This window comes from Glandiceps talaboti, chromosome 4, assembly GCF_964340395.1.
Source record: "Glandiceps talaboti chromosome 4, keGlaTala1.1, whole genome shotgun sequence".
Lineage (NCBI taxonomy): Eukaryota > Metazoa > Hemichordata > Enteropneusta > Spengelidae > Glandiceps > Glandiceps talaboti.
Window position 1 is genome coordinate 25436515 of NC_135552.1, and position 19504 is coordinate 25456018.

Here is a 19504-nt window from a genome sequence, read left to right on the forward strand (position 1 = left end):
CAGCTCTATACTAGGTGAGTGGAGATTTTTAGTTCAAATGGAAAGAAGGAAAGTAAATACACAGACACTGAATGCAGGGCAAACAGAAAAGGTTTAGGCTGATGTTGCAAAATTTCATGAATGATCCTGTGATATAAAGTGCACTTTAAAACGTAACATACTTTTTTCAAGAGAAGCAACAAGCACATTAGAGCTGAATTTAAAAACTACGAAAAGATATGAGAATATTTATACTTCCATGAAATAATGACAGGATTGATGACTTATAGTGAAATAACAAATTCATGAATGATAATGACATTAACAAAGTACTGAGTAAATCAAAGTTGAAATCTCCGATGAATATGTAAATTTGATCTTTAAATCAATATTTAAATCAGTGCTGGGCTTGGAGATTGTTGAATAATGACACAACAGATTTAGATACAGTAAGTAAAGGTTGTTTATTATAGTGACATGTGATATACATTTTACAAATTGGCAATTAAAATATCAGAAAGCAAACACATCACCCAGCCCACCAGGCTTATTAGTCACTACAAAACTGAATTACTCGTATAAAGCACTTAAAAATAAGGGGTGCAAAGAGGACAGTCATAACAAGTAAAGAAAAGTAACATACTACATTGTTATATAAAGATGATTACACCTTCTGGTGTAAGCTTTGTGAATAAATTTACAAGTTGCTCTAGGCATATTGATCATTATAAAGTTCCATTTCTCAGTCTCATTAAAGTTTACAAAATTTGGATTAGACTCAAGTATAATATTGTAAAAATGTGTTCTTAAATCCTGATAGAATGAACAGTGAAATAAAAAGTGAGATTCATCCTCAATTGAATCTGCATTACATAACACACAGAGGCGAGCATGTAACACCTCGCCCCTAAAACGACCTGTTTCAATCCTGAGTGGAAGTATTCCTATTCGTAACTGAACAAAAAGAGAACGTTCAGCTCTCGACAAATCTAAATCTAAATAATTTTCACGACGATATGTTCTTTTAAAGATACTGTACGTGCGTAATTTCGGTTTGTTACGAACATGCATATACCAGTTTTCAGTACAATTCGACTGTTTACGTAACCTGACAATCCCAGTATCACATGGAATCAACTCATCAATATCTAGACTTTCAAAGATGTCATACATTTCAGAAGACCAATTGCCGACACACAGCGCATGGTCCCAAAAGAAAATCTTACTAGTTAACCTATCACTGTCAAGGTTACAAAGTCTGTTCCAATACCGGGCCATATTACCCCACCTACTCGCAATACACGAATCCCAACCAGTGTCTCCATTAATAGCGAGAGTAGGTGCGAATTTGTGAACACCTAAATAAAACCTTATTGCCCGATTCTGAATTAAATCACACGACGAGAAGTTTTGAAAACCCCAGATACCCGAGCAATATTCAAGAATTGGTACCACAGATGCATTGAACAATTTAGTGAATGTATTAAAACCCATATTATTCAGTGACCTGAATTTGGAACAGACTGCACATGTAGAGCCATTGATTCTTGTTGATGGTACCATTGAGTTGGACACTCTGCTGTGAAGAGCGCCCTCAAACTAATGTCTATGAAATGAATTTTACTTTGTGCACATTGAGATATTGGCAGCTTTCTTTTATATGAAATATATGATGTTATTGCTAGAACTATAGGGACACTAGTTTTAGTTGTTGTTTCTATATATATATGAGAGCTTTTCATTTTTTACCACGATACCTTTGTTGCTCCTGATCAAACCATTGATTTGATTCAAGGAGGACCTCTCCATTATCTTACTTATAATACCAGTAAGTTCACTAACTCAAGGGGTGGTATGAAATTGTTATGATGTATTTTATTTTCTTATTAATCTTTGAAACATCCCAAATTGTTATGTTTCAGAGAGACAGTCACTGAACTTGTACTCATTAACATGAGTAAAATAATGATTAAAAAGAAAAAGTCTATATTGAATTTACAGTATTTTTCAAACTTCTTAATTCAATGTCATGTATATGTGAAAACATAATTCTCCTCCAAGATCTATGTTTTAAACAGTCACACACTCTAAAACGTTGACTTATAAAGATGACATCATCACAGTCCATGTGTGCATTCCCGAAACAAGTCTTTCCAGACACTGCCACTCTGCACGCAATATTTCCATAAGTGGTCACATGACATGATTTTAACCAATGTCATCACTTGTAAGAAATGAGGTGTGATAATAACCCTTATCACATTTTAATTATGATATTATATATTCATAATTCAAAGACAACATATGAATCTGATATCCAGAGATGGGTAGTTAAATTGGGGAATAAATAGTTACACAAATGAATAACTAATAACAAATGACTAATTGGATATTAGATATAAGTATGAATAAAATCATAAGAATTGATAACCATTGTGTGATTGATGAGTTGTTAAATTTATGACCTTTGACCCCAATTCAAGATGGCTGCCTTCAATCTGTTCCTTGTTATCCTGGTCACAGCTGGTAAAAATCTGTTATTTATATTTTTATTCAATGTGTGTTTTAGCTAATCTTCTTATCGTCACATTTCTTTTTTGCATATCCACGTAAGCCTAGGCAATATCGCAGCACCAATTTTTTTGCCATTTCTGTAGCTGGCTGATAGTTTGAATTTTGGGAAGACTCGTAGTAACTTTTGTCATTTTTATGTCGTACGTGTGATGGAATCTTGGCCAGTCATGACTTTATTAGGATTATTTGGGTCAGCTTCAGCTGTTGGTGGGGTAGGTATCTACAAATATCAGAATGACAAAATTTCAGTTTTTTCCTACTGCGTACGCATGACGATTATTACAGCGCTTTTACCATTGTTTGATGATCTCATTGAAGTTTTTAGATTGACATCCATTCTGATTCATAAAATATGTGTAAATTTGGTGTTACAATAGTTCATAAGTTTACACATGTAACTCTGAATGAATTTTTGAAAAAAAGTCTTGTTTTTTCTTTTGTGGAAATTTTTATATAATTTTATACAGAACCATTTTATGATCATAACCTGTCAGAAAAATTGTCATATTTATTAACTAACAGATATTATATATTATCATTCTGCAACATACTGATTAGCTCAGAAAGTACAAACTTTCTAAATGGTTTCTAAAATATTGCCATCCTTATTGAAATTCATTTCTGATGTACACCCTATGAAGTGACAGGTGGTGTGTGTACATAGCCCAGAGACTTGGTTATGTGGTTAGCCACTGTTGTTCACCCAAACAGCCAAACCTGATGGGATATATTCAGATGAACATTGTCAAACCACTATCTAACTGAATAAGCCAAGTCTCTTGGATCATGTACAATTAACTCATGAGCAGAATACTAATTTTACATACAGGTTAATCAGACCAAAGTCAAATATCAGATTAAAGGTCCCAGTACATGTAGTTTTATGGGAAATTAGTCTAACCACCTGTGCATGTACATGTGTACCAGTACTAGTTATTTTGTCCAGGATAATCAACATTTACTATCCTTAAAGTTTCCAATAGTCTAGTTCCTATATGACGTGTTATGATTACTACCATCATCTCCACTCACCTATAGGAAAAGTCCTTTATTCTAGCACAGAAATCTGTGCTACCCTGCAGAGCGAAGGGTAAATGATGCATGTCAGTAGTAATCCATGACAGGCTGTTGCAAGTTCCTTCAGACAATCGCTCATTAATATTCAATTAGTACAGCTGTTTTGTCAAACTTTGTTGACAATTCTAGGACCAATATGTCCAACTGAACTCCACCTCTCCAGTCTGAAACTAAAATCACATGGGGAAATGATAATGTCATCACATTTATATGAACACAGTTGGTGGTAGCACAGATTTCTGTGCTAGAATAACGACTTTCCCTGTGCATGAGAGGAGGTGATGGTAGTAAACATAATATGTCTTATGGGAACTGGACTAATTTTTCAATGGCATAGATCGTGTACCTTTAAATGTAACTTCATGTCAGGAAGTCAGTGCTGTTACCTTGTCATGATAAATGGGTTCTGGTTTTGAAATCTACACTTTGTTTGTTTGTTTGTTTGTGTTTGTGTTTGTGTTTGTGTTTGTGTTTGTGTTTGTGTTTGTGTTTGTGTTTGTGTTTGTGTTTGTATTGTCAATTCTGAAAATATAGAGGTGAACCCATTATTAGGTATTGCAAAAATAGCATATGATATACAATATATATGCACACTTTTAGCTTTGTGTGGGTTGATTAGACATACTTGTTTATAAGACCAACATATTAAAATGATGTAACTAGCCAAAAAAATATACAAACCTTGCAAATACTGGAACCTGTGTCAGTGCTCAATGTTCAGAAGTTGTGTGATTGAAATGAAAAGAAGCCTAGGTGGCAAAGTAAAACATACTCACACATTGTCTGTTTACAGTTTAGTTGTGCATTTTGTCCAAGCTGATCAACTGAATTCTCAAACTGGTATGTGTGTCACCAGAATGTGTTGTCATGTCATAAAGTGATCATCAAAGTATGGTGTCAATGATTTGCATGGATTGTAAGGGTTTGTTATCATTTGAAAATTGATAATGCTGGATTTCTGCCAGATCTATAAATTCAAGTGATAAAGAATTTGTCTGTGTTCATGCGTGGTACCAGAATTGTATAGAGACTTGACTATCTGGCTTGACATATTGGCTTGACATTGTGAAGTCAGATAACCAGGTCTATGGGCTAACAGAGACAGCAAATCTGGAAGTGTTCGTGTATCACTAAACATTATATTTAGATGAAACTTCAAATTATAGCATAGTTATGGTGTTCCACTGTAGACAAATATTTTCAAAGATGATCGTTATACTGTAGAGTGAAGAAGATGTTTTTAGTTTTATAAAGACAAAATAATGTGATAAGTTGTTGGAGATGACAGATTCTGCGTGTGCTGGACTACCATGTCAGATTGGTGAATCCAGCAACAGTTCACCTGTTGTTGTCAAGGTAGCTTATTAAATACTAATGTGAAGTGAGTACAGTTAACTGACAGATTACAAAGTTTTGGTAGAGAGTTAAGTTAATTCTCTAGGTATTTAGCACCAGCAATCAATAAAAGTTATTGATGTTAGTGTAGGTGGTGTATTGTGTAATCTTCAATAGATTGGTACAATGTTTAGCCCAAGGAAACCACATATTTTAGGCTACCTATGTCACCAACAACACTCTTGTTACCAGCATCACTAGAACTTTTGCCTTAGCTACATATTAAAAGGCTAACAAATTGTATCCCTTGGGAGTATAGTATAGTTTGTTTTGTAAGACAATCAAGATTATTGAAAACCTGGATGTCGTAGGTCATTCCAATGAAAAAACACATTCCTTTAAAATTACACTTGCAGGGATATACACACATCAATATCAGTTTGAATCGAATATTTACATTTGCATAACAACTGGATTTTGTTCATGATAAGAATATAGACAATAAATTGCTAGTTGTCTTGTAAGGATGTTGAATTGAGGACAGACACCTTTAAACCGTAGGTCTGGTTCTACATTCATACAATTTATGTCAGACAACATTAACATAGTCTTTGTATTACTGTTCTGAAATAAGTCATACCTGGTGAACTAAGAGTAGATTTCTCAAACTTTTGGCGTGGTAGCTTTACATTTCACTAAACCCTGTGTAACTGTGGACTAAAACCGTACCAAACCCAAATCATCACCATGTTTTCTGCTGCAGCATTGGTAATGTAAAGATATGCTTACATTTTACAGGATGAGTTTGAGATATATTTATCATGATCAACGTTTATCAGAACACTACAAAATATTACAGTTGTACAGGCTGAGCTAGATATGTGCAGTGTCACTGTGTTTGGAACTCTGGTTACGGAAAGAGGAGAAATCTGATAAAACTAGCACAGATTTTCTCACTTTATGTTGTTATTCAAGTATGTAGTGGAGGACCCTGGCAAAAGTCACATAGATTTTGTCTTCATATTCTCCTTACAAAAACACTCACAATCTATAAATTGTGTGTATCTTATGATATGTATACCTCGTAATGCCTCTAATATGTTTAAAAAATGGTTTTGTATTTGAGAAAAACATGAAAATTGTGGTGGAGAGGATATAATTTATTTTGTTTGCTTTTCTATCTATCTATAATTTATCCTTGGAGTCAGTATAATTATCAGTATAATTACTCCAAGATTTATCATAAAAAGATTATGTTTGAAACTTCAGTGTTTGTTTGTTTTTTAAAGCGTTACAGCTCAGACCTCCCTTCAAGGTGTTGTTGTATATCCAACTAAACCTACTTTGTAATGAGCGCCCTCTTATTGAAAGGTGCTATTAACATTCCTTGAGAGTGGTGCTATTTGTAAGAACTTCACCTTGTTTTTGTTGGACAAAAGTTGTCAAGAAAACAGCCCATTGTAGTACATCGTTTGTATTGTGATTGAACAAGTGAGAGAGATCAGTGTGAAACTGACAATCAGTCAGAAGTAAGTCACAGTCTATTATCACTGTATTTGATCTGTTGCGTTCCAGTTGGCCAAGTTCCAAAAACAGAGGGCCACTGCTGCCTCGGGAACAAGCCCCGACAAGAAGAAAAGAAGAAAGAAGTCACCACGCAAGAGCACTGAGAACGGGAAGGAGCGATGCATAGAGAGACCTGCCTCTAGTCTCAGTCAGGATTCAGAGCTTTATGAAGGCAGTACTACTAGTGAACTTTCAGGAATACATTCCATTTTAACCTCACAAGATGTAAGTACTGTAATGTCATAGCTTTGGAAGTGAAGTTGTTTGATGAGTATGTGTGTGTGTCAGTACATGTACAATGTATGTGTTAATTTCTACCAAGCTACTGGTTGTGTTGTGTACATTTCAGGGCTATCAAATCATGCCACTGAATGGGTGACACATTTATACGCTTCACAGAAAACGTTGTATAGGTGGTATTGATGAAGTTGAGTGTTTGAATGAACATTTCAGAGCAGCATTTTTAATAAGTTTGTAGTTGTTTGTGTAAGTTTGGGAGTTATAATTTGAATGTTGTCCAGTGCATACCATTAAGAAGTTTAAACTATATAAAGTACATACATTGACAGGTATGTGTATTAATTAGCATTGCAATAATTAGTTTAACTTCACCTAACATTGAGATATGTAAAATGTATGTCAACATTTTGCATGTGTTCTAAAGCCTTAAAGGGATTCCCAAATTTTAATGTACATGTATTTTATTAAAATGTCATACAAATTAACAACTGTCATGAGTGTACATTTGACTATATTGCCAATCCTTTCAAGGATCTGAATGTAATTGAGAAGGTATCTGATTACAGAAATTGCATGTAATGATTTAAACGCCAGATTAGGTTGCAGGGTGAGATTGATTACAGGTTAAGTTTTATCAAATGTCAAATTAACTGCCAATAACAACAAATTGTCAATATTAAATTTACTATATTGTCAACATTCATGCAAAATCCTACAGGTTTGTTGTCTTCCCATCCTGAGAGTTCATAATATAGTTTTATTTATATATAAAGGGTATGAAGTCACTAGCATGGAATGTGAGATCCCTGGATTACTGGGTCAAACGATACTGTTGAAATTGCTTAGTGTTGATTACCTGTATAGGCCAGTTGGAGTAGTAACTGAAATATTTTGAAATGAATTGGCTATGTTATTTGCACCCAGATAGCCTGTACTAACATGCCAGGTAGCATGTCAATAGCTTCAGTTACAGCCTAAGGTAAACCGATCAATAAACACCTATTGTGTATGTTCATTGACGCCATGCTAAATGCCCCCTGAGGACACTTTTAAGACAATGTCACAGCGCCCTCTAGAGTTTGGATGATAATCAACTTAGCCAAAGAAGTGTTTACTCTGACAAGTCAACAAGTTGATGTGAACTTTGACATTTGTGAAAATCTAAATATTCTGTTTACAATACTGGTAGGGATATGATGTTATTCACTGTGGTTTGTATCAATATAATCTGTAAAGAATTATACCGTAAATTCTATATCAACAGAAAATGGTTACACTGTACAGGTAGAACCACAGACTGACCCGCCACCGTGGATGGTCTGTGGTAGAACTTAGACTTTTATTCTGTAATCTATCATTTCATGTTAGGAAAAAATTGATAATTTGTTTCATTGTGAACTACTTAGCAAATCATATTTTGATGGTTATCAGTACTAAAATATTTTACTAAAAGATAGATGTGATTGTGAATTGTATTAAGTTAGAAGTTAAAATTAGGGTCAGTAAGATAAAATAAATAAGGTTACCTGATTAGTTGAACAACATTCATTTTGGTGATTCTGCCCATAAATAACACATATGTATGTGTGTGTGTATGCATGTCACATGTATGTATGTATGTATGTATGTATGTATGTATGTATGCATGCATGTATGTATGTATGTATGTATGTATGTATGTACAAAAATGTATGTGTATGTATCTACATTGTATATTTATGTGTGAGCATGTGTGTATGTTTCCATGTGTGTATACATACATGTACATGTTTTGAATTGTGTGTGTTTTTTGGAAGGTTATGTATTTGGTATGGGTGTATGTGTAGATGTGTGTGTGTGTGTGTGTGTGTGTGTGTGTGTGTGTGTGTGTGTGTGTGTGTGCGCGCGCGTGTGTGTGTCTGTGTGTGTGTGTCTGTCTGTCTGTGTCTGTCTGTCTGTGTGTCTGTCTGTCTGTCTGTCTGTCTGTGTGTGTGTGTATGTGTGTGTGTATGCACATTTGGTATGTATTTGTGTTTTTGCGTAGGTTGATGTATTTGGGTGTGTATTGCTTAATTGCATTGTTTAGTATATGTGTCGAGTGTATGAGTGTGTGTGTATGTTGTATATGAATGTGTTGTGAGTTGTTGATAGCGTGCATATTTGTGTGACTAAATCACACATTGGTATAGTTCACTGCGTTAGTATCAAAGTTACAATCCAAAATAAAAGTTATACTTACCCTCTATACAGGATTACTGCACTATAGTCTATACCCAAAACACTCTCTAGTGTTGACTGTTTTATAGTTTGTCATGGAAGTAAATACTCTTTTGAAAAAAGACACCATTTCTGTATTGTCACAAGAGACTGTGTATACCTATCATTGTTGTGACTATCTAGGTATTAACTACATGTATGTGTCAGAGTTGATGCCCCTTTACAAATACCCTGTATCTACCAACAACGTAGCTAGAATTAATCACTCGGTCAATGATCAACACAGATTGTAGTAGTTTCTACACAGTGTATAACAATGTATTGGTCAGCACCAGCCTGTCAGACGGTATTGTTATTAATTATTTATTGGCACTGCTCGCAGAACAGAACAAGTCTTGACACCTGCCTCTTTTTTCCATTCCTAGAGTGACCAAAGGTCTACTAGTGCAGACGAGTACTCAGCTGAGGTAAGGTCCTGATTATATTGTTATATCCACAATGTATAAGACTTTAGAAGATATAAGACCTTGGTATGTTCTCTGAGTAGCATATATAAGCAAAGTAGTACACTCAGTTATTTTTACCATCAGTATGTTCTGGTATGTGGTTCCAGGCATGTGTAAACACAAGCTGTAAATATTTCATAATGTCAATTTCTCATTGCATATTTTTCATGCATTTTTGTGCTCCTACTCGAACGTAATGTTGTTCATGATATACTCAAACAATCGGAAAAAATGAACAATTATGCAAACCGAATTTCACAGAGTTTCAGTTTCATTACTGATTTTGACCTTATCTACTACATCTGAATGAGTTTAATTTTGTAAATTTATCACACTTGATCTTCACCATAATGGAGTAGTCACAATTTTGTTCCTTCTGTAAATCAGTTTCTTGTCAACTATTACAATACCAGTATTAGTAAACACTCGCAATTCTTTAGAGTATATCTCTACAAATCTTGTATTTACCTAAAAAAAAATAACATGAAAAAAATCCCTGTATGGTGAAATACTGTAGTAAGTTGTTTGCGTAGTCCTGATCAATAATTAATGATGTGACAAACAGAGCAACAGATATGAACCACAATGAAAAATTTAGCATGAAAAATAGAAAATTACACAAACATTTTAGGTTGTTGAGTCACTGAAATCCATGCTGTCCTGCTCTAGTGGAAAAAATGCCCAGTAGTATCATGCATTCCAAAGTCTTGTTTTTTTTAAAATTTATATTTGTTATACATACAGGCAGACATCTTGAAACTGTACAATGTACAATATGTACAGGTATACAAGCATTTGAAGGCTTTATGCTTGAAATCTAGAATAACATTGACATTATGTAACCCCAGGTAAACATATCTTAGCAGCTATAGGGTAAAGTGATTACATTTCCTACATTACCTGACAGACTGAGTACTCAGGAAATTACAGAGTTGAAAGCAAAGAGAGTTAGAAATAGTCATGAACAGGTGTATTTCGCACACAATGGGTTAATTGTAGATTGTAACAATGGTTGATGGGTCACGGCTCTAAGCTATATTGGTTGGTATTTTATCTGGCAGGAAACTAACGGTCTTACAGCTGAACTACGAAGAATTGAACTAAGAGATGCTAAGTCTAAGATAACACAATTAGAAGAAACACTTTATGGCAAACAAACTGCTTTGCAGCAAATGCAAGAAGAGTATGACAAACTAAGACATATCATCGCTAGCCAGGTAAGTCCACAGACTGTCCTTGTTTTATTTCTATGCCATTGTAATGTTAGGATTCTGTTTACAGGTACAATGTATATGTGATTGTGTTGTGTATATGAGGATGTATTTATTTATATTTTTTAGTTTATTATTGTTTATTTAATGGAAGATGACAACAGGTATGCACCCAATGACAGTCGTCTCACAGTTGGTACAGTATATTACAATCACCACAGATGTAACAGTAAGACAAGACATATACTAAATACATAACTAGATAAATAAATATCACAAATATTTACATTTGACATATCCAAAAAAAACCCCAAAAGGCATTAGAAACTGGCATGGAGTACTTTTCTAAAACTTTGTAGCTGGTTAAAAATATCAGTGTCCTGGCTAATTTTATTATAAGCTGCTGCACCCATACCGTAATAGGTATGAAAGAATGGTGTTATAACAGATGTTGGTTTGAACAGGACAGTATTTTGGAATCTGGCATGCTATAATTTGAGAGTGAAAGATACATCATGTTGTTCAGCCCTATCAGGCTTCTGATAGTGTGGCACGAATGTCTGTATCTCACAGACTAGCTACAACTTGTGTTCACATTTAGTGATCAACTGTGGTGGTAGTTAGGTGCAAACTTGACCAATTCTACACAGCTGATGCTTGATATTGTATACATAGGAATGCAACTTAGTACATCAGTCTTTAAAACCTATGGATCAAACAACACTGCTATATATGACACTGACAGTGTCCAAATTCCTCTCTGTTTATTGTTGCTAGACTCTTAATCCAATCTTTAGTTTGCCTGTGTAATTTCTCACACTACTATGTCAACTGGTGCAATGTGTTGCCATGGCACCTGTAAGCCTTTCTCAGCACCATGACTTCAGCAATGACCTTGAGTGACCTGACTATACACTTTTACAAGAAATAACATCTCTTTCTAAAACTCACAGGTCAAACTTTAGTGGTGCATGCTGAATAAATTCAAAGGTGTTCAATCTGTTATCAGAAGTTGATTATGTGCAAAGTATTGATTTTTTAGCAGTACAATGAGACTGTTCACATTTGCCAAGACTCAGAAAAAGAATTTTGACAGAAATACAGTATTTGATATATTACAAAAACGACAGATGTATTGATCTGAAGCGAAATACTCCTCAAACTTTGACACACACATTTATCAATTCAGACGTCTACTGAAACCCAGTCAAATCAACTTTACCAATATTGTGTGTGTACATTACCTCATTGATTATTCAGTACAACTTTACCCTTGTGTAACATTGTGAAATTGTTGATAAGGTTCCCTAAAATAACCTTAGTCATGATATAAACAGTCTGAAGAATTCCACCATGTGCAGGGTTGCTATATATGGGTCAGGTGAAAGGTCATATACTGTGCATGTGTTTGCTTTAGAGATGCAGTGTTTGGTATTGTAGGTGTATAGTAGTCTATTGTATGTGTGTTTGACTAGTCTGTGTAGCAAGGTGTGTTTATGTGTATGTCTGGACAAGTTAACCTTTCTCACCTTGCTGGCTATAATACCAGGTTAATTCCTTGACTTTCTGCATGGCAGTCTTTCATGGATGTCATGTGACATAATACAAATATGGAGAGTAGGGCAGTGTACAAGAGATGAGTCTGTTTCCATTTTATTGGCACAGGAAAATTCAGTCAAATTTTGAAAATATATATTAGACTAACAAGACTCCTAAGAATATTCTCTATTTTCATATTATACCAAAATGATCGATATATATGGACTGTTCCTTGATTTTATAGTTGTAATTTACTTGTTTATTTTATGTAGTCAGTGATGAAGTAATTATTAATTATAGTAAGAAGTTTGTGTAAATTACTGTGTATACAGTACCCATAGTCAAGATGCTGATGGAATTTTGTTTTCAATATTGTTCTGATCTGATCTGTTCTGTTCTGTTCTGTTCTGTTCTGTGCTGTTCTGTTGTTAGAAATAGTGTTCTGTGGTCAGATAATCAAGGCACAATGGCTATATTATCAGTAGTGTTCAGAATATCAAGGTCGAGATTTTTCAGCATTGTTAGTACTATGTTACATTGACATTCAGATTATTAAATCATGGACAATGGGCATTAAAGTAGTCTGTTTGATATATCCAGGGTCCATATCAATCTCATTAAAATCCCATGTAGTGTACACATTGCGATTTCTTGTTGGCTGTTATGTTTACTGTCATTTGTTCTCTTGTGAGCTCATTACATACATCTGACATGATACATGTACCATAGGTTTTCCCGAGCCACACAAGAGTGCTGAGTGAATTCACTCAACCAATGAAAACGCATAATGCACCAAAACATCCGGATACATTACTCAGAGTGCTCTGTTCGAAAAGAGCACGAGCACAGAGCGCAGACAACGATGTTATCGTTATTGTTTGGTGGTTCCCTTTCTTTCACTTTTGAATGTTGAGTGTTATATTGGAAGACGGATTCTGGTTGGCTACTCGTAAGATTGAGATTGGGTTTGGGAAAATCTATGGTATTGGGTCAGATTTATGTAACTAGTGCTCACAAAAGAACAAACGACAGTAAACGTAACAGCCAAAAAGAACTTGTGACATGTACATGTACACTACATCCGATTTTAATCAGATTGGCTCCATATAAGATAATTGTTCATTTTTACAAATGGTAATGGTAGTACTGCTTGTCAAAAACTATCATTGATGAGTTGTAACTATGGAAACATAACTACGGAAACATAACTAGAGTAATTGACAGGAAAGGCCAAGTATTGAATATGATTTGGATTTTACATGATGCATTGAAAGTAAAATGTCACTCTTGGATCAATACAAATTGTAATCAGAAAAAGAGGAAAGTGTTTAATATCCTGTCATTTAGCAATTTGCTCTTTCTTTGATTTGTCATTGCCATTAAGAATTAAAATCAAATATTTATATGCCATGACATTCTGTGGTTAAGAAGTCTTCTACATGTTTATACTATGTGTAATATTCTGATAAGTAGCCTGGCTGGCTGTGTTACTGGATCTTTGACTACGATAATAAGGTGACGTTTCCTGTCACTGTGAGGTAGAGAAGAGCTATTGTAGTCACAGACCCAGCAAATAGACAGGCTATCTGATGAGGAGCTATGAAGTGAAGATGAAGTCACAATTTATGCTAACAATAATCAGCTGAATAATCCAGTTACATGACTAAGTCACCACAAAGGATCAGATATGTATACTGATATTATACAAGTGTAGCTTGGTATCAATTATCTAAAGGGCTTCACACTGCCAAATTTAGTCCACTCCAGGGCTGCTCTAACTTTTAGTCCGACCTAAAAGTACATATCCACAGAATTTCAGAATGTTACAGGCTCAGGATTAAAATTTAGGTGTGAAAAACTCTTATCTAAGAGCTATAGAAAAAAGTTGGCCTAGAACAAAAGAATAATCCTATGTTATCTGTATGGTGCCAGTGATAAGGTAGCACTAATGTGAGAACTAGGGATTGAAACCCTGGCCTTTAAAACTGTAAGATTGAATAATTGATAACACAGCATGTATATTATAAGGGGTTCCTGTCAACTGTTGCCATGGAGTTTGTTGTACCCATCATTAAATTCAAAATAGGAGGAAGAGATAAGCCATAACAATCACAAGAAATCTTCTGATGATGTATTGTTACTGGGGATGACTAAGAAAGGATAAAAGTTGAAGTCGGTAAATAGGGCAACCCCCTTACCTAACTTTGATATTTTACTGCAAGGTATGTGATACTATTGGCATCATTGGCAGACAAAGAGAGATGTGGAGGATAATTAATGGCCTCATTAGACTTGAAAGGAGGTGTCATTACTTGAAATAATCAGGCAGCAAACAAGATTGAAAAGAAAGTCAACTTGTTATTGTGTTACCAATCCCAAGGCAGTACTTGTTATCTGTGAGTTTATGAGACTATTAAAAAATACACTGAGTGTGTGTTGTCCAGTATTCAAGTGCCAACATGTCCAGGTAGCACGTTGGTTTGTTCCCTCCAAATCTGTCTTTGAGTTCATGACCTCCTGTGGAGATTAGATTAGAAAAAATTGATTAATATTGAGTGAAGATTTAAGATTAATTTGTAGAATAAATGCAATATTTGTAAGTTTGTGTCTTCCCTGCTTCAGTATAGAAATTTTGTTATATATACACATACATGTACACTTGAATTGACAGTGCCACTGTCACCTAGTCACTGTTGTTACTGTCACTGGTGACTGAGTACAAGCATACTTACATGTAAGATGGAGGGTCTGTGGTACAAGTCATAAGTCATGTCATTGTCACCTGTATGTCTGACACCAGTGGTTTTGTTCAATTTGTTGCTCCTTTGCATCAGTCATTTGAAATGTATTGTGCATACAGTTGTTGCAAAATTTGGCTATTGACCAGATTTTCATGAATGAAAGTATTGTACTTGTATAGATATTGGCAGACTGTCTATAAGCATTCCTTCCCCCTTCTAATACTGCACCAACTCTGTAATCATAGTGTGTGAAAAGACAGTTGCCAAGTTTTGGTATTAATGTGATGTAATGGTTCACTCAGATAATAGGCCTCAAAAAAAATAATTGTTTAGTTTGGGTTACCTAACCCCACCAAGCTTTTCACTGCCTACCCTAAACTTTTTTTTTTACGTATTCGAGACAAAACAAATAAAATCGCAAAAATTGTGAAATCTCACGAGAAATAGTGGATGTGGAAACTTACATCAGCTTAAAAAGACAAAATAAAACTGTTCTTCCAATCTGTAATTGCTGTACATCTGATAGGAAGAAATAAACAACACAGAAATCATTTGGAAAACGATGGAAAACCTGAACTAGACACTCATACATGAAAAAAAATATAATAAAATAAAAATAAAAAATCTACCTACCCCACCTATTCTAAAATTGTGCGTAACTGGAACCACACAATTTTTTTTTATTTGGCCTTACAGTATCTATCACACATCTACAGCATAGTAGAGACCAAATGTTCTGTACTGACTCAGTGAGTATATATGGGTTCTAGGCTACATAATACATTCCAAGTTATTGCAACTGTAGCCTGTTTGTATACTTCAGAAAAGACAAATCCGTTGATTTTGTGTGTACACTGTGACAGCTTAGAGAGATATAAATTGAGTGCTAGGCAATTCAGGTGGCACACACATACCTTGTCATCTCTGCTGCCTATCAGCTGTCCTTGAAATGTGTTTGACTTCAAGCACAATCAAGTATGAACAGCAAAGTTGACTTTGCCATTATGTATACTGTATGTAAAGATAATTGAGTGTACTTGTATAGAAAGAATTATTGTATGTTGAGATCGGCATACCCCAATCATGCCAATATCCAGAGAATGTAGTTGGGCTTATTTAGTCTTAATATACCATGAACTTGCACAGAAGATTCCTTTGTATCTTACAACAACAACAACAACAACAACAACAACAACAACAACAACAACAACAACAACAACAACACCCCTATAGGCAAATAACAACTAAGTTTACAGAATAATGTATATGTCTGAAAGTGAGTGAAAGTGTGAAAATGCCATTTCAATTGTTCCTTCGAATTTTTTGGTATCCTTTTAATACTATAATAGTTATGGGTTTAAAAAAAAAATTACCACTTAATTTTAGATCACAATCGTAGACTTCATTCAGTTTATACATGTTGATGGTGAAATTGTACAAAATTGATAAAACAATTATCCAATTCAACGTCTCTGCATATTTTATGCATATATTTATGTGCATCTAGTACTGGGAAATTGTTGCCTAGAGTCAAGTAGCCTAGTGCTATCCTTCATTGATTCTTAAGATCTCTCTTTAGAGATGATTCAATACCATGTTGGCATCCACACTAAGAGTCAACTTGTGTTGATGTTTTGACTTGTCTATCCACAGACACAAGCCTGTGGAGATATTGGATATATTGACATCCCCACACCATGACTTAACTCTAGGCTGGGGAGATTGTAACCTTATGATACCTTGTTTGTTCACATTGTTGACTGAAAATAGTAAAAATTTCTTGGTGTGCAGTTTAATGTTTATTCTTTTATACATGTACACTGTATTTCTATTGCAGGGAGTAAATAACACTGAAGGTTTGTCTACGACAAGAGAAGCAGAATACAAATCCGTAATTGAACAGTACAATTTAAAAGTAAGTTACCATATTATACACTATTGCTGTACTTTGATTGGATGATGTAAGGATTCATAGTTTTTGTGCAGCTTAATTTTAGCAATCTTTTGGCACTAACCCACTGTCAATATATGCTGACAAATCAACCAATGTGTGCTATTCTAATGGCTGTTGATAGATATATCCTAACACTATTCTGATAAAATCTAACTGAATACATTTCATACATGTCAAAACTTGAGACAAGTGAAGTGTTTGTCTAGCAGAGTATTAAAAGTCAAGTTAATGCATTATGGAGCAAAGTACCCCTGAAATAAACTGCTGTTGGGGTGATCTTGTTTCTCCTGGTTCAACTCAACACTCTGTGACGGTTACACAATGCTTCTGTACTCATTTACGTTCTTCAGTTATGTCTTCTACTTATTTGTGGAGTGGGTAAGCGACAATTTATCATCCCAGCTGAAGCTACGTTTTGATAGACTTGGAGTGGTTTAATCTCATTACTACAGGCAAGCCATTAACAGCTTCACTACAGCACTCGTATCCCTGTAGCTTGGTTTACAAAAAATTAATTACTCTATATTTTTTCTGCAGAAAATTCCACTCTCTGTAATGCCTTAAAGGTGGCTTTGAGTCACGTCCACACTACTCTCTACATGACTATTTAGTTCATTTGTTCAGTTGATTGATACAGCTTTAAAAGTGAGCTGCCGAGTTTAGATATCTTGTTTTGGCATTAGTCTAGAGAAGCATTTACTAACTGCTAGGGAGGAAAAGTTACAACTTCGTCTCATTCTGGTATTGCGTAAATTGGAACTCATCTTGGCAATATTTCAGGAAGCTAATTTGATTTCATTGTGTGTCTGTTACTTACTTGCTAAAATTTGTAAAGTTGACATACAATAATATAGTGATCTACTGTTTTACTTCTCACTGTATCATTTCTTATGAACTTTTCTTTTTAAATTTTGAAACTCAGGAATAATATATATAAACAAGTTATTGATATGAATGTCATAAAAATCTAATTTGTAAATTTGACTGAGTAGTGATTTAAAAATGCTTGTTCAAGTCTTTGGTTCGCTGTTTTATTTTGAGGAATTTGGCACTATGCCAGAATTACTAACAGACAAACCCTTAACTTTGAACTCATTCAGCTGTGTGTCTATAGTTGGTTGTCAGAAATGTCAGTTTGTATGTATGTAAATTACATGTATCTCTCCCTGTTTAGGTAGATGCTGTTAGATGTAGTGTGTACGCTAATGTACAAATCAAATTATAGTTAATCCAGTAGGAAAAGAAAATAAAGTCTAATACACTGTAGTGTTAGTTCCAAACAGTTTGTTTCAAATACTGAATCACAGGAATGTAAATGTGGACAACGGTCACATTCACAACAATTTTGACTCTTTGCAAGTGAAGAACAACACTGAACAACAACAACAACAACAACAACAACAACAACAACAACAACAACAATACTCTGCCAGTGAAGGAGTTGCAAAAATAGTTGCAATGAATTATATCTAAAAAAAGAAAAAAAATGTTCTGCTTGTATTTAAGGGAAATGTATTAGATCCTGTAAAATGCAGTTTCTAGTTGAACTTGAAGCCATATTTTGACAACGCAGACAAGACAGTACATTGAACACAGTTTCATTATGTATACAGATACATAGAAACTCTCTGGTGCTTTTTGAATGAGTTGTTTCATCAACATCAAATCTACCATATTTTTCTTGTCGAACCTAAGTTTTTAAAATCATTTTCAAAAAATTTCATGAAATGAATTTTGTGCTCAATCATCAAAAATAGTCTGATGTCTTGATGGTATTGTACATTAACACCCCCCTCATCCCCACCTATGCAATTTTCAGAAGCATTTGTTGTACATGGTCCTTGCAAGATACTGTAATGCAGTAGTCAAACCAAATTTTTTAATATCTGCAACATCCACAAAGAATCCTGCAGCACTTTCTCAAAAAATTTAACATGCAAATGGACATTGTATGATCTTGTCTGTCGTGTTGTAGATTAGCCGATATTAGCTGACAGTGCATTCATATTTCTACCTTAGATCCAAGAATTTCAGCAAGCCTTGTCACAAAGAGACGAGGTCATCAAGCAACTATCAGTCAATTTACAGAGTACACTACAAAGCAGAAACACACTACAGATAGAAGCTACAAGCCAAGCTCAGCAACTAACTCAACATATACAAATATTGCAACAGCAGCTCCAACAGGTGCTTATATGATTTTTGTTATTAGTTTTATTAGTTTTAGTGTTTGTCTTAAGTTTGTGAGTAGGGTGATTCCCCAGGTATGTTTCTTGGGTTTCATTCCAAAATTAACCATGAATGCATTGAAAAGTGAGTGAATTATACCATATTTCACCCAGCACGTTACTTTGATTTTAAACATATTTTGCAAGCTGCCATACTGAGCATGTACTGTGTGTGAAATTTTTGCAGAATTTGTGTTTTGCATGGTTATAAATAGTCACTTTGCAGTAAGTTATCAAGTATTCTTGACTTATTGTTATTATATAGTCTTATGATTTGTCTCATGTTGTGTCATCATTTCAAAGTCACTTCCTGTCAGGACAGAGTGTTTGTCGTGTACAGACTTTGAAAGTGATTAAA

The 19504-nt window shown here is 34.6% G+C and overlaps 1 protein-coding gene across 4 annotated transcripts in view; it reads left to right on the forward strand.

Moving 5' to 3' along the window:
* LOC144433543 (uncharacterized) overlaps positions 1-19504 on the forward strand; it is a 105800-nt gene that overhangs the window by 5584 nt on the left and 80712 nt on the right. For 2 of the 4 annotated variants that reach the window (XM_078121854.1, XM_078121855.1), the window contains exons 2-6: positions 6541-6756; positions 9393-9434; positions 10535-10690; positions 16802-16879; positions 18938-19105. In XM_078121854.1, the coding sequence (XP_077977980.1) occupies positions 6541-6756; positions 9393-9434; positions 10535-10690; positions 16802-16879; positions 18938-19105 (660 nt within the window). Of the gene's footprint in view, positions 1-2702; positions 2766-6540; positions 6766-9392; positions 9435-10534; positions 10695-13452; positions 13458-16801; positions 16880-18937; positions 19106-19504 lie in introns of those variants that run through there. The other 2 variants (XM_078121853.1, XM_078121856.1) reach the window with 2 other exon arrangements.